We start from the raw sequence: 17,088 nt of genomic DNA on the forward strand, positions 1-17,088 counted from the left end.
TACATAATGAGACCTTTCGAAGCCAAGGATATAATAAATCTTCCTGTGTCACTGTGTCATTATGCATCTACCAATGTAAAGCCCCTGTCACACTTGTGCATATACACAAGCCCGCATGAGCTGCGTATTAAAATGTTTTTGGTTTAGGTTAAGTTTGCAGCTGAATAAGTGATTTCTTAGGTTCGATCACTAGGCTGCGCAACGGTGGGTCCAAGTAGAAAACAACTTCCTCCCCGCAAAATTTACTTAAACCAAAAAATGTTAATGCGCAACTCACGCGCACTTGAATATACGCACAAGTGTGACAGGGCCCTGAGTAGGCGTGATGACACTAAACGCGGTTTATTTTACATCTTCATAACGTCCTATACATGTAGAGCGTGATATTTGCTTATCATTATCAGAATTTTTAGTTAAAAGAATGTTATGTTCATCGTAACCTAATGACATCACGTATATATCTGTGCATGATGTGCGTGTATCATCGTTATAATCTCTAGGCAGATGTAGGAGTCTGTAAAAAAGGTGCACCTCCAGAGAGACGTACCAAACGCCTCCAGAAAAAACTACAAAACACCTAAAAAAACTACAAAACACCTCCAAAAATCATACCTGCATCATACCGCTATAAAATCCTCCAATCCTCCAAAACACCTTCCAAAAAGTACAAAATACCTTTAAAAAACAACTGCAAAACGCCTCCAGAAAAACCAACAAAACACCCTTAAAAGGAGTGCAAAAAACCTCCAGAAACACATATAAAACCGCCAAATACTGTGAAAATAACTTGCTACATCTGCTTGGATATTACATGTGTGACCCACTGAGCACGCCACTGACAGGTGCACATATGTAGTGGAACAGGCTGGGGCGTCTCACTGCACCGAACGAGGTCAGAAGGTTCCAAACAACAAATTACCTACACGGAACCCGATATTTTTCTGCTATTGTCTCGGAGATACAGCATGCCCCCCAACATGCCTGTGACCTCAACCGCAGCAAGCATGAGAAAAAAAGCCACGCCGGATAAAAACAGTTTGTAGGTCCAACTCAGAAACGCTATCACCAAGTCACTTAGCTGTTGTCCGACTGTTTCACCTTGAACGTGGGAAAATGCAGCGGAAAAGAATCTTGGGGCAACGTCAGCATTACTGATGCAAGGAATTTAGCCTTTTACATCTATAACGTTACAGTGAGTGAAGTTGTCGTGAGTTCGTGCATTGGACTCTTTTTGTAAAGATGGCTGCCACGCACAGAAAAGTCGTCTGCTGTATTCTATTGACATTACTATTGGTTTTTATACTGAGTATGGTTCATCTCAACGGTGATGCTATGTCGGACGGCGAACTAGGTATGTGTCATGTTCATGCTTTTCGTTTGAGGGACAGAAATAATGAAGACCATGCCACTTAAGCTAGTAATAGCTAGTTAATTGCATGTTGCAGTACCTTTGTAATAAAATAAGGAAAATGTAGTTGGCGGTCGGAGGAAAATGATCCTACCCTCCAAATTGATGTTAGTATTTCCCAGGAGAAAGATAGGAAATCTATTGTGTACTTTGTTATGATTTAAATTGATTGTAGTAATACGTTCATTTGGGTGGACTTGAAAATCTTTGGTATAGTTTAAGGGAATGTAAGCAAAATCGTCACATCATAATAGTTAAACGTCACGTACAATGGTTTGTCATTTAGATTGTTTAAATTGTACGAGTGGGTATATACACACACTTTGACCGCGGTATTGGTGTCTGGTAATACTATAGCCTATAGTTACGGTTGTTCACCAAGACAGAAAAACAACACTCACTTTCAAAAGACTCTTTGTTCTGTAAATAGGCGTCCTTGCATGCCGCTGGGTATGGCCGGTCGCAACTTGGCACAATCTTTAGCTGTATGTTGATAGAATTACTTCAGCTGTATGTAGTTTCCCTCGCGCCGTCTACTGCTAAGTATATATGTGCAGCGGGGAGAGTCCCATGTTCCGACACAGGGCTCTAAAGTGTATGTTTCGATGCCTCTATGTTCCTGTACCCCGGTGTTAGGGTTAAGGTTGTCGTTAGGATTAGTCGTATCTGAAGTCGGAACATAGGGGTGTCGGAACATCGGAGTGTAGTAATTGGCGCAGCTACTCTCGTGTGTGTATCTTGACTCTATTATAAAACCAAATGATCATGTCGTCACACTACTATGCTGTAAACGCATCTAAATTCGCGTGGTTTTAATTTCGCGTTAAGACTAAAATTGAGTGTTCACGGTGGTTTTGAGTTCACAGCAGCGCTACAGTCACATACTGCTACAGTATTTGACAAAAATACTTGCGGTGGTCTTAAGTTCGCGGTGAAACGGTCGCCGCGAAAACCGCGAACATAAAACCACCGCGAATATTTCTGCATTTACAGTATCTCGCGATCGTAGTTCCCAGACAATAGGCATAAACCATCTACACGCTACCAAGTAGACTAGTGATCATTGGGTGACCACAAAGAGGGATAACGTAGTAACTTTTTTTACTCCTGAAGGGCTCTTTCTTCAGTTCAAGAAGTCAGGAACCAAAAAGAAAGCCCGAGACGACAGCGAAGAAGGTGGACAAGACAGGAGACACCTCGAAGCCCACGGAGACAGAAAACAAGAAGGGCGTACGACGACAGAGGTGTTACAAGGCAGAGCTGAAGGAGACGAGGAGGACTACGAAGGAGAAGGCATCGGGGAGGGGGGCGAAGCGGAGGAGAACAGTGATAGCAAGTTGTCCTTCAGCGTGGTGAACATGGACCGTCTTAATGATGAATCTGCCAACGGTCCTGCATATTCAGGTATTGCGCGTCTTATACATTTTGCGAAGTTTCTGAAGGAAATGATAGTTAGATCCCTTCAGTAGTGCGCCATGTATGTGTAGGTTAGCGGGTTTTCAAGGACAGGTTTAATAGCAGGTTGTCTTAAGATGGGTAAATGGGTACTGCTTTTTGATCAAGATTTTATAGTACTATGTTAACCCTGGTAGTTTTTTTTTGTACCGCAGGGTTATGAAACATTCATTGGAAGCCTCTTATCAGATCACCTCGTTGCGCCTTTCCTTGGTGGAGGTGTGCGATTTAAGCCCTCTAGCATCTCACGTTAGAACTACAGCTGTCTGTATGTAATGCACTTTCCGAACATTTTCTGTAAAATATAGTACTACAGTACTATACTTGGAGTACGTTCGTTTGCTAAGAGAATCTAAGTTGAAAAAATCATTTTGAATAGTTATTAAGTGTACTATATGTACACAGAGATAGTAGATAACTTCAGCTTCTGTATCTGGAAGAGAAAAAAGATGTGTCATGTGACAATCAGCCTCGTGACTTTAATTCGTTAGAGTTGAAGAACAGTTTATTTCTTCATGATATATCTACCTGTGGTATGGAGTGAAATATAATAAAATTATGATTATAATAATAAACACTTTAAAATCGACTCTTTGTCTTTCAGGATACATGGTCGGACTTTTCCTCACAGTTTCTGCTGTAGCGGTTCTGGGAGTTGCTGTCAAAGGCGCGGTGTTTCTATCAAGGTGAGAAGTTCTGAGTACACTACTGGTGCACTAGTGACTGTGATGATACCATTGCTGAATATCTAATACAATTTTTGGTGTGCACGGGAGATAGATGATGCCCCAGCACTTGTAAAATGCGCTCTTTTTTTAGTAGCAAAACTGCTGTTCGAATCACAATAATACGTAGAACGTCCCCAGAGGCCGGTTCATTTGTTAAGTTGGGAAGCGTCAAACGTGCATATAAATCACATTTGTGACAAGTGAAATTGTTATCAATAAGTTGTTGTTCTGTGCTCTGTTTTACTTTGTATAGACGCGGGAGAAGACGATCAACAAAATCCTGATGTGTGTTTGCATCATCACTGTCACCGTGGTAACCGGTGGATCACAAGACGAGCACGTACCATCAATCATACCGCAATACCTGCTGGGAAGGCCTGCCCACCCACCAATCATTCAACGTCATCAGGCTTAGGGATAGTACATAAACTCGTTTTCTTCAAAGTGAAAAGATTTTGAAGGAAGCACATATTTGACTTTTCTGCTTCCCTGTTTGCAATAATCTGCATTGTCAGCATTATCATCTAAGATAAATCTGTATAGTGAGAAACCTGTGAATTGAGGAGGGCCACTGAAATGAACGACATGCCAAACAATGACAGAAAAATCACTGTTTATTCGTGAAATTAGTTAGTAGTACCCATAGAAGGGAAACAGACAAAAACTTTAACACTCACTGAATGTAGATATGAGCAACAAATCAAGCGGTGCCTTTGGGTAGATATTTTTTGACATATGTACACAAAGTATCAAACTTTATCTTCATCTCCAGAAAAGTAATACAAATCACAAGTCAAATCATGAAGCAGAACATCTATAGAACTGTTCCTTTGACGACAAACAATCGCCAATGCTGTCAAGATTAAACCGTGAATTTTCAGAGACAAAGTACATTTTTACATCTTTACACGGAGTTTCTAACTTTACATCTATATCACCGGAACTAAAGTAGTCAAGTCATGAATCAGTTCATATCTAGATCTATCCATTTGACGTCAAGCAATCGCCAATACTGACAAGATTAAACCCTGAGTTTTCAAAGATATATATATATTCCTTTTTTTACATCTTTACACGAAGTTCTAAACTTAACGTTTGTATCACCGGAAGTAAGTATACAAGCCATGAAGTAGTTCATATCTAGATCTGTCCATTTGACGTCAAACAATCGCCGATACTGACAAGATTAAACCCTGAGTTTTCAACGATATTGTCCTTTTTTTACATCTTTATACGAAGTTCCAAACTTTATATTCATATCACCGGAAAAGTATGCAAGCCAGAAGCTGTACACATCTAGATCTGTCCATTTGACGAAAAAAAATCACCCATACTGACAAGATTAAAAGAATATTCAAAAACATGGTCCATTTATACACATTTACACGAAGTTTCTAACTTAATATCTATACCATCACCGGAAAATGTATACAATTCCTGGAGCAGTACATTTCTAAAACTGTCCATCTGACGACAAACAATCGCCCATACTGACAAGATTAAACCCCGAGTTTTCAAAGAGATAGTCCATAAGGAAGACAGAGATCATGTAGCTGTCGGGATGATCACTGTCCAGATTTAGTATCCCTCCGCCGGATATCCGTTCGTACAGGATTCGGAGGGCCTTGGGTGTTCTGTTCACATCTCTGTTCTTGTAGTAGTTGTCTTCAAGCAACAACGTGCCTGAAAAAAAGTGATATTCGTATGAAGCTTCATCTGTGACGACGTGGTAATCGATGTATTGATAAATTTATACGCTATATCCCAACGCAACGCAACAAGCGTAAATTCATACGCTATATTACCAACGCAACGCATTTTCAGTTTACATTGAATTTTATATACGTCTAGGTGTAGCATTAAGATCTGTACATCAAGACTGGCGACAAATTATGTGTCAAAACAGTTTGGCACAAGACTAGCTACGTTTTAGATCTGTCGATCGAAAATGTCGCTCTTGTCATGGATTGACATTATTCTAAGCAGAATGCTCTCAATATACGGACTGTCTTTAATGTAGATTTTTTGCTTGATGTCAGAACATTCTAATTTTCTTAAATCACACACATATAGCTACCAATTCCGCAATATTGATTGTAATAGCATCCTACCCAGATTTGGAGGGAAGCTAGTGGTCGGTTGAATGATCCTTAGTCCCCTGTTCTTCGCTACACTTTGCACACGCTGTGACAGGTTAGCCGGGAGGTAGTAGCTGGGCCGGAGTTTCAGTTCCCTCAGTCGCTGCACGGACGCCACCAGACTCATCCGCATGATATTCCCATTCTGGAGTGTCCAGTGGCCTGTTGGGAAGGGTTGATTCTGGATGAAAGATTGGGATTGAAATAAAACACATCGATATCTCACTGTCATTTTTACAGGTTTGCGTAGCAAAACCTTTGTTGGATCCGTTGGCATATATGGTGGCCGCCATCTTGAATTGTGACGTCACAGGGTCGCCATACCATTTTATATTCCCCTTCCAGTGGGAAGGGGGATATACTGTTTTTGCTTGCCTGTTCTTCTTCTTCTTCTTCTTTCTTCTTCCGCCAAAAACCAAGTAGATGTGAGGTGGTAGATCTACTAATGGTATTACAGAAAGTTATATGTACCTTATGTTACATGGTACGGATGTTATATTTGAGATGTAGGTACCTATAGGAAAGGTGAATACACCTGACAATAAATTATACTAATGATGACCTAATTTGCATATTCTATGCATTAAGTTGTATTTCCCTTACCGTAAAAGCTGCGAATGTCATCTTTGAGATGTAGGTACCTTTAGGAAAGGCGAACACACCTGACCATAAATTATGCTAATGAGGACCTCATTTGCTTGATTTATGCATAAACTTGTAATTCCCTTACCGGAAAAGCTGCAGATGTCATATTTGAGATGTAGGTACCTTTAGGGAAGGTGATCACACCTGGCCATGAATTATGCTAATGAGGACCTCATTTGCATAATTGATGCATAAACTTGTATTTCCCTTACTGTAAAAGCTGCGGATGTCATCTTTAAGATGTAGGTACCATTAGGAAAGGTGAATGCACCTGGCCAAAAATTATGCTAATGGAGACCTCATTTGCATAATTCATGCAGAAACTTGTATTTCCCTTACCGTAAAAGCTGCAGATGTCATATTTGAGATGTAGGTACCTTTAGGGAAGGTGAACACACCTGGCCATGAAATATGCTAATGAGGACCTCATTTGCATAATTTATGCATGAAGTTGTATTTCCCTTACTGTAAAAGCTGCGGATGTCATCTTGAAGATGAAGGTACATTTAGGATAGGTGAAAGCACCTGGACATAAATTATGCTAATGAGGACCTCATTTGCATAAATTACGCAGGAACTTGTATTTCCCTTACCGTAAAAGCTGCAGATGTCATATTTGAGATGTAGCTACTTTTAGGAAAGGTGGACACACCTGGCCATGAATTATGCTAATGACCTTATTTGCATAATTTACGCATAAACTCGTATTTTCCTTACCGTAAAAGCTACGGATGTCATATCTGAGATGTAGGTACCATCAGGAAAGGTCAGGAAACCTGTCCATAAATTATGCTAATGAGGGCCTCGTTTGCATAAGTTATACAGAAACTTCATAATACCCTTACAGTCAATGCTAAGGATGTCATATTTGAGGTGTAGGTAATGGGAGGGGAATATCCTGCATTTTCCCGAAAATGTTGCCATTCTAGTTGGGAGTGTTTTTTTTGGGCCGCTAGCGTTCTCTCTATTTTCAACAAATCGGCACACAACTATCAGACATTCAACTCAAATAAAAAGAAAAATTCAATACCAATTCATGTTTATAAAAAGACCCCGTAATCGCTAAACTAACATAGCAAACCTGAAGTATGTGTAGCACAGATACTTAACTCTAGTCGTTCATTGATGGGAGATGCTGGAAAGACATCTGAAACGTCTGGTATTCTCATATTGTAAGACAGTTGTATAGATTGAATTATGATATCATCTTCAACTCCTGGATGGCTAATCTTCACAAATAAATCCCACTGTGTGTTCTATTATTCGTGTGGAATTTGTTCACTTTCAACGACATGAAAACGAATACCTCAAACCTCCGTGAAATGTTTTTAGTTTTTGTGAATTTATTCACGATTTCATTGCCAAATAACAGTTACTCAAGCAATTGGATATGATTTTGGAAACGTCAGACGTTTCAAGTAGCATCCACTACTTTCACTCAGTGACTATGAGCAAGATTGGTCGAACAGCTTGCTTCATTCATTATTGCTTCTTACTGATTCCGTTTCATCCATTTTCCCAATGCCTCTCACAAGGCAACAGACATACATATAACAGGAGAATATTGAAGACAGGAAGTGAGATTTGTGAGATTTTGGGACCTTCCTTGGACCTTTGACTTCCTGTCAGTGTCCCCGACGTGCCTAGTATTTGGAAATCAGACACCCTACTGCATTCAAGTAACTACGGACACACAAGCAAACAAACAGACAGACAGAAAGACAAACAGACAGATACGCCAAAAGCACACGGATACGCTAAAACAGCAACTGGATAAATTGGAAAGTTCGCGGTGAAACGGGAATTCTTGTCTCTTTCGAGTCCTTACTGGGCCATTGTAAATACTATATACATGTGTTAAGAAAAAAACAACTGTGCCAATTGTTTATCATACTTTACCTCTCGTATCCCTATCGTATATCTCTCCACCCACTTGGTGACCAGGTCCGGGAAGACTTGGGCAAAGTCTCCGTAGACAAAGAGGGTGACCGGCATCTGGCTGTCATGAGCCCGGATGGTCTCCACGAGCTTGTGGGCCGCCTTCCTGTTCATCCCGACCTGCACGGTCAGCGCCAGTCGGGGAGGGCCGTCTGCAGACCGGGAACAGTTGGAGTAGACCATTCCAGGAATTCCGGGGGTGTTCTCTGGAATCTAGAAGGACAGTTGCTGTGACTATTAAAATCGCCATTCCCTGCCTTTTCAAGACCATTTCCAAGACTTCCAAATAAACTATTTCCAAGGCTCTTCCGAAATGGTCCAGAGAAGCTTTTCTCGCTTTGACGATTCAGGCCTTCGTACTTACGTTGTCAACATTTTCTCATGTTAACCCCTATTATATAAATTCACTTTTTAGCAACCTGAAGTTTTCTCGCCGTGGCGATTTAGCTTTAGGCCTTCATACTTACGTTGTCAAACTTTTCACAATAAGGTTTTAGTCATTCATGCCCGGTCCTTCTCTCTAAATTGAAGAAACCGGTTCTTCTACCTTGACGGCAAAACGAACGTTTCAGTAACCACATAGTTAAGCCTTTCGGCTAAAACATCTACTTTAATACATAATTCCACCAGGGTACATAACTCCGCCACCGTGAAAAGATGTCCAAACAGATCTCCAACCCAAATTCCCCCAGTATAATGCACTCCTGCATACATCTAAACTGCATACCTAGGGGTGCTGCACTAGAGATCTCTCAAATCCACTGTTTTTGAAAGTGGCGGATTTATGTAACCCGGCGGATTAATGTTAATGGAGGTTAACCATGATAGATCCATTCTGATGACTATAGAGCTACCATGTATGAACAAACTACTCACGTCTGGCTTGTGAAGGTCCTCTATGTCTTGGTACCGTTTGTGCTCCCCTGCCCAGTCGAACATTTTGATGCCCCGCGCCTTCATAGTCTTTTTCAGATCCGCTTTCCTTTTGGATGACCAGCCTGGCACAGGAGCCCAGCCATGAAACTCTCCATAAAACCTGAGATAATGTATGAACGAATGAAGACCTTTATTGCACACATATAGACTCACTGGGTTAAGTACAGGTCACAACAAAAGAACAGTACACAGATACACCTATACATTGTCAAAGTACTACAAAAGTTTTAAACTACAGTGTACAAAGATTCGACTTCTCGAGCTCGTTTGTTAGTAATGGTAAAAATGTAAGAGCAGAGATATGTTTCATAACCATAACCTTTGATATGTTTCATAATTAAAGGTTTGTCTAGACTCATTAGAAATACAAATTTGTTTGTATTGCTTAGGTGTATGACGTAGGGAAACGTAGGTTATATCAGTCTATAAAGCCCAGCTCTCTCAAAGTTTGTTCTACAATTTGCATTCTATCACAAAATGGTGTTCATCTTCTAATCCATCTAGATTATGCATATACCTATTGTAAGCTTGTTACTTCCGGTACCACATAAACTAGAAATAAGTACATGTATTTGTCAGCAAGTACGGACAGGTTCGCATTTCGGTTGAATTCATGTCGGGAGAAAATTGTATGTAGGTGACACAATTTGTAGGAGTGAACATTGTATTTTTCTACTGAGTACTATTGGTGTCAGGAATAAATTAGGGAACCCAGATTCGAACCCAGGACCTCTGGGTTCTGGGCCAAACACTCTGCCACTATGATACCGCGACGCCATTGCTCTCATGCCACTAAACCACAGTGGGACCTTGCCTTAAATAATGCTTTTTCATGACATAAACAACTAGCGCTTCCAGCAAATTAGACATCGAACTTTGACGTTCCGCTGCAGTACCACATGAAGCCGACAGGAGACACATTGACGCGTTACAAATAAATCTGTCCGGATATGCATCTTGTACTCTTCAGTAGAAAGTACAACGCATGACTATGAAGGTTTGTACAAACCTGGTGTGTTACGCTAAGGTCACATTTCCAAACCGAGGCCCGGTCCGGCTGATTCAGTGTTTGTTTGTTTGAACCTTTGTTTATTCATGATAAGCTCAAATCGGCACGTAGGCCGCTTTTCATTGAGGTCATGAGGGAATTAACAATTCATATCGAGGGTCATCGCAAATGGAGCTAATGACTAAATGTTCCAATTCGTTTGTGTTTTGTTGCCTTTTATATCATACCTTTCGTACCCGCAAACTGCCCGGCCGGGCCCCGGACTGGGAAATGTGAACTTATCATAAGCCGTGTATGCAGTACAGCAACAACAACAACAACAACAACAACAAAAATACGCACTTGTCCACCCATTTGAACGTGTCATCCTTCAGCATCTTGTCGACGATCTCGTACTCCGCGCCTTCCACATCCAGCTTAAAGATGACGTAATCCTCCACAGCTGTACAACACACAGAGGTGAAGGGACAAACAAACAAACAAACAAACAAACAAACAAACAAAGACAAAAAATCTGAAAGCTACGTACTCTTTCACTCTTGCGGTCTGAATAATGAGAACAGACGTACCCGTGTTTTCCTGTATCCATGACGACAGGTCCACCATTGGGATGACATTTCTTACCCCGAATCTCCTGCCGCTCTTTTCAGCCTCCTCCTCGCCTTTCTTGGCGTAGATCGCGCCTCCTCCCCACTGCATGTCACTGCCGGCAACCAAGCCTTTGTCTGGTTTCCAGGCTGACTCGGCGTAGGCCGTAATTGTTCCTGTTCGAGAAAAACTATTGAGCTACTTAAGCTACTTAGAACATTGGACATTGGAGTTTTCTTTTTGACAACCAGGAATGTCTCTCACCTGCTGACGTTTCGACTCTCGATGCCTATCAGGCACCTTTCTCAGAGCTTCTCTCACGAAGCTCTGGCAGGGAAACGTATAGTCCTGCTGAGCCCGACGATTGTTGGGTTGCACATGCTTGTTCTGTATGCTAGCCCTGACAACTGTCGGTTTAAGGGTATTTCTAGAATGCGTACGTTGCACCCATGCGGTTGTTGTAAAGCGAAGTAACTAAAAATGAGCAATATCAAACTAGTACCCTTTGTTTCAAAGGTGTCTGGGCACTTCAACAGTGGGGGCATATTTTGCTCTGGAAATCCAGCAGGATAGGGTTAAGCAGGTCAAAGACATTCCTAGTTGTTAAAAAGAAATCTCCATAGCTTTGCCATTCAGTCAAGTACATTATAGTTTCAGTAGAAATAGATTTAGAATATATCTATATCTATATCTATACCTATATCTATTTATCTCTCTCTCTCTCTCTCTCTCCCTCTCTCTCTCTCTCTCTCTCTCTCTCTCTCTCTCTCTCTCTCTCTCTCTCTCTCTCTCTCTCTCTCTCTCTCTATATATATATATATATATGTATTTCATTTTTCTTCCCTGTTAAGTTTACACACGCTGTATACCATGGTTCAGCTTTGTTTACAATTGGCCCTCGGGTAAAGTATCCAGGGGAGAAATTTCTTTTCACTTTGGCCCACTTTGGCCCATCGTTGTGCCTTCTCAAAGAAAAAAAACAACAACAAAAAAACTAACAACTTTTCCGGCCGCAAACTTTAGCTAAAAAGTAGAAAAAATGTCAAGACGGAACTCATAAGGACTTGAATAAACGTACAAGTGTGAACCGGCCCTTATGCTAAGGTCCCAATTCCTGATCCGTGGCCCGTCCAGGCGGTTTGCGGGAACGACAAGTATGATATAAAAGACATCAAAACACAAAAAAAGTCGCAAAAATCAACCATGAGCACCAGTGTGTATATTCTTGATATGGATTGTTAAGTTAATTGTCGTTCACGCAAAACACCCCGGCCGGGCGCCGGTTGGGAAATGTGACCTTAGCATTAGCGTGAGCCATCGATACATGCTGTGAAGAAATGACAGATGAACTAAACGCACCGTTTTTAGCAGCCACGGCGACGGGACAATGCAGGGTGTGGTTGGAGTAGCTTGCGAAGTAAGGAGCCAGTCTCGCATCCAGTTCAAACGAGTGGATGATGTAATCTTTCCCGTCAGGGTAGGTCTCTCGGAACAGCTGTATGATACCAAACAGGTTACATGTTACACTTAGGCCATGCTGATCTGATTATATGGATGACATCTGCGCGCGCAATTTTAGTCCGTTTCCACAAAACATGTTTTCGACCATACCGTAAATCGTAAAAAGCAGCTGCAAAATAGCAAATGTATGCCGTGGATTGCAAAAAAAACAACCGCGAAACGGATAGTGATGTAGTATGCCAAAGCAAAATTCCAATGTCAAAGAAGAAGATGTAAAAAAAAAAAGAATCTTTTATTCGGTATACCATACTCTGTGTGTTTGGTTTTGTTCATCCTTACTGACCACGTAGATTTTACAATGAAAGGCAAGTCTTTTCTTTTTGGCAAACTTTTTTTTATTCGCACGCTCGCATCAGTTTTGGGGTTCCCAGAGGATGTCATCCATATCATTAAATCAACATGGCGTTATTTATACGCCATATTTCTAAAATGAGAAAACAGCTGACACAAGCATACTTTTAGCTTTCGAGACAAATTTGGTATGTCTAGATTTACGAATATGCACTATGGCGCTTTTGAAATCTATGTCATTGGAATAAAAATAGATGGTTCTTCAATTGTCCTAAGTAATGTTTTTATCAATGAAAGGATGAATTATAGGTACATGTTTACTGAGCAAGTGTAGGGATGATTCTGAGACTTTTGAATGAGAGGGCTTGAGGCTAATGTTTACAAATGCTGAGAATATGACTTATCAGCATACAACTACAAACCGATCCGACAAAGCAGCCTGTCAACAGTCTTTTAGGCCCCTATCTCACTGGACCCGCGACACTTTGGCGACCTCGCTGCGCCTGGCCGATTTGACAAAGCTCTTAACGAATTTCATCAATAAAAAACGAATTTTACTACGCTTTGTGTGTTTTGTTGTCTTTGTAGTAATACTTGTGCGTTTTGCATGTTATTCCCATTATTAAGTCAAGGTAACACAAATCCAGTTTAGGACGCAGTAACACCGCCAGCGTGCCGCGGATCCAGTGAGAGGGGGCTGCTATCGGTCACAACCACTGTTAGAAAGGGGTGTTATGGTTTGGTACATGTTTCCTAATCTCCAAACAGATCTCCACGGTTCCCAAAATCATACAAGCTAGCATAAGGAGTTCCAGTGAGCCAGAGAAGTTGTCAGGCACCGTATTGCAAAAAGAAACCCCTCCCTCTGCCATTTGGATACGGTCTTTGCAACCGTTGCGTCTGCTTGGAGACTACAGATTTCCGCAGACAACAGGCGTGTACTAGAATCTCGTTGGACGGCGCCAGATTACCTGAACGGTGGAGGCGACGTTAGCACCGCAGTCTAGCAGGATCTTACGCGGTCCTCTTGAAGACCTGCCGGACAAAAATGCAAGGAAGCATGAAAAAAACCTGCAAGAACATTATTCCGCCGGGTTACATAAATCCGCCACCTTGAAAAACAGTGGGTGTGAGGGATCTCTATTGCAGCACCCCCCAGGTATGCACAGTTTAGATATATATAAAGATGTGTATTATACTGGGGGACGTTTGGTTGGAGATCTGTTTGGACGTATCTTTTCAGGCTGGCGGAATTATGTATCCTGGCAGAATTATGTTAGACGTTAAACAAGCCAAATACCAAAATAATCGACCTTCCCAAGCATTCTCGAGTAATGGATCGCGTTGACAAACATTTAGGCAGACAGACAGACAGACAGACAGACAGACCCGCACACGAACGCTTCTGAAAACACAATCTTCTTGGCGGAGGTACCTAACAGATTCCATAAGATTTCTAGGAACATGAATGCCGTAATGTATTGTGTTTGTAACCTTTCCATGCATGCATGGCAGGTATCGTGCGGACTGACGAGTTAGTTGGCCCCAGGGGAGTGTCAATTGTCAGAACATGATAACAGGTCGAACAGAAACCCTGTCGATCTGTCTTTCCATCTCTGCTTTGAGATGAAGCCAAACAGTTTTCCCGCAAATTAAAACGCAGACTCGTCGTTTGTGTGACGTCATTGATCCTGAAAATGAATACGTGGACAAGTGTATGGTATCTAAAATAAATCTGGCCTCCTAAGCATACATTGTCATTGAGAAACCATAGCCTTGATATCTATAGCAACAACAACAATAATAATAGATATGTGTAACCTCCATTAACATTAACCCGCCGAGTTACTTAAATTCGCCACGTTGAAAAACAATGGGCTTGAGAGATCTCTAGTGCAGCACCCCCAGGTGTGCACAGTTTAGATATGCACGAGTGCATTTATACTGGGGGACGTTGGGTTGGAGATCTGTTTGGGTGCATCTTTTCAAGGTAGTGGAATTATGTACCCTGGTGGAGTTAGTAGATGTTACACGTGCTATACTATTAACACTCACTTCAGCTGAATTGTCTATGGTTTTCCCATGGGAAACTCCCTTCATACTGATGTTCAATAGCTAAAGCGTTGCGTGCAAGAAAATAACGCTAATGATTTTTTCCATTGATTAAACTACAACGGAATACAAAAGTACAGAGGACAATGAACGGATACTGATTTGAGATCTGGTCGACATTGATAGACGTCGTTATAGGGGAATAACTCAAATAACAGGACATGAATATAAACTATAATAGTTTATATTCATGTCCTGTTATTTGAGCTATTCCTCTTTATTCCTAGTGAAGCCCCCGCTTTCTGAACGCTTTTCTTACATGCCATGAATGAATGTGACATTTATAACTCGACATTGTTCACCCGGAGATTGGACATCCTACCGTAGGTGACGAACATTGTTTTAGATGGCCGATAGAAGAGTATTTATCTAAACGAGCTAGTAGGTGCAGTGGAAAATTAACAATTATCCACAGAAACAGTCCTACATAAAACAGACATGAGACCTGTACAAGTTATTTGCAAAAGATACGCCGATTCAGGCGATATAATGTAAGATACACATTTCTTCTTCGAACGATCTGAAAATTGCCTCCACCCCATTAGCATAACACTTTAGAACCTGGTAACTCCAGTTTGCTCTAAGTTTGTTCTTTGGTCACTGAGGCCCCCATTCCACTGGGACGATCGCCGTCAGAGCGCCGAGAGCGCGCAAGGGTCGCCGTAGAGATTCCACTTGAGCTGGTTTTTCAGGAGTTCGGCGCTCTCACGGTGATCTGGCCAATTTTAGGTCGCCGTGGGAGCGCGGCGAGAGCGCCGTCCAAGTGGAATGGGGGTATGACGAAAGACAGCGGGTGCTTTAGTCTGAAACGTCTGACCGTTTCCAAATTACACCCAATCCCTTTAAAAGCCTTGCATTTCTGCAAAAGCCAAAACAACATTCGCACACAGATTTCTCATAGATAGTAGTTACCTTTGTTGTGATGGGTATCCCACGTCATCCTTGGTTGCCCCGGTGGTGTTGCCACGGGCTGAGATTGCATCTTTGCTTCCGCTTCCTCCGGCCGCAGTAGGTACATAGCGTCGGTGGTCCACACGCCGTAATATCATCCGCGGAAGATCACCCGTGACTGTGAGCGTCAGGAGATGGCCCAGAGTCATTCCGATCGCCACAAGGAAAACTTTCTCGCCGAGCCGAGACGACGATTTCGCCATCTTGATTTTTTTGCCGTCCCTATTATGCTATGCCATGATAGGCTATGGTATACCTGCAGTCGGGTGTAATTTAAGTTATCAATAATTGATAAGCCGAGCTGCATCATTTATAAGGTACGTCAACGAGTGTCAGAGTTTTCATATGGCCATGTTGATTTGATTATATGGATGACATCCTCTGGGAACCCCAAAACTGATGCGAGCGTGCGAATAAAAAAAGGTTTAAAAAAAGAGTTGCCTTCCTCATAAAATCTACGTGGTCAGGAAGGTTGAACAAATGACTATACACACAGAGAATAGTATACCAAATTCTGGATTCTTCATTTTTGGTCTTTCACGTCCTCTTCTTTGAGTTTGGCATTCTAGACATTAGTATCTGTTTTCGGAAATATCTCTTTGCAGTTTACGGAATGTATTTGCCCAATTTGTAGCAGCTTTACGCGATTTACAGTATGATAGAGAACTTTTTTTCTTTTAGAAATGAACGAAAATTGATGCGCGCGCGGATGTTATCCATATAATCAAATATCAACATGGCCTGATAATATCAGAATACGAGTCCTATTTTCGAATCACACCTAATATACTGTGCCGGATCGTGAAAGAAGATAGTAAAGAATTGTATATTTCAATGGACTTAAACAGCATGACATGTGACAACCCCTGCATGGTATACATAGACGATTGAAATTCCTCCAATGGTTGTAAAAACCCATTCTAAACCCATACTATACACTCCTGTATTAGGTAGATTAGCCCTTAGATATACATGCATATAGAACTGTAGTTATGTACCAGCCATACTTTATACCTTGTACAATTGTTGCGCAATAAAGTTATCTATATTACATGATGCAAAATAAATCAAGCAACTGGATAGACTCTCTAAAGAGTTAGACGTTTCAGATACCATTCACTATCCTCTATCTGAAGGTGTGTCTGTGTACTTAATTGAAGATTTCAGAGAGAGAGCGAGTGTGTGCAGCCGAGCGGTAGTCATAGGTTAAAGGTCCACATCCTAGTGTTAGTGTGATGTTTATTTTCGTTTATTTCATCGCAAAATGGCTGGGTTGCCCATTTAACTTAATTGATTTGTAAAAGTTGATTTCCAAGAGGGCCCAACATTAGTCTCTACCAGACTACCTACGCCGGCTATAGGGAGAAT

At 41.5% G+C, this 17,088-nt stretch overlaps 2 protein-coding genes across 2 annotated transcripts; one reads left to right on the forward strand and one right to left on the reverse strand.

Annotated features, from left to right (window-relative positions):
* The first annotated feature begins 875 nt into the window (after positions 1 to 875).
* LOC136428839 (uncharacterized) lies at positions 876 to 4,582 on the forward strand. The gene is made up of 4 exons (XM_066418632.1): positions 876 to 1,351; positions 2,522 to 2,812; positions 3,468 to 3,549; positions 3,845 to 4,582. Exons 1-4 carry the CDS (start codon positions 1,240 to 1,242, stop codon positions 3,873 to 3,875), a joined length of 516 nt encoding a protein of 171 aa, XP_066274729.1. The 5' UTR covers positions 876 to 1,239; the 3' UTR covers positions 3,876 to 4,582.
* A 63-nt stretch (positions 4,583 to 4,645) lies between these two features.
* LOC136428840 (uncharacterized) lies at positions 4,646 to 15,975 on the reverse strand. Its single transcript, XM_066418633.1, has 9 exons — positions 15,682 to 15,975; positions 13,629 to 13,692; positions 12,205 to 12,340; positions 10,827 to 11,021; positions 10,600 to 10,699; positions 9,189 to 9,348; positions 8,274 to 8,525; positions 5,703 to 5,910; positions 4,646 to 5,274 (listed from the first exon to the last, which is right to left on the reverse strand). Exons 1-9 carry the CDS (start codon positions 15,921 to 15,923, stop codon positions 5,045 to 5,047), a joined length of 1,587 nt encoding a protein of 528 aa, XP_066274730.1. The 5' UTR covers positions 15,924 to 15,975; the 3' UTR covers positions 4,646 to 5,044.
* Positions 15,976 to 17,088: the final 1,113 nt, after the last annotated feature.

This window comes from Branchiostoma lanceolatum, chromosome 2 (genome assembly GCF_035083965.1).
Source record: "Branchiostoma lanceolatum isolate klBraLanc5 chromosome 2, klBraLanc5.hap2, whole genome shotgun sequence".
Lineage (NCBI taxonomy): Eukaryota > Metazoa > Chordata > Leptocardii > Amphioxiformes > Branchiostomatidae > Branchiostoma > Branchiostoma lanceolatum.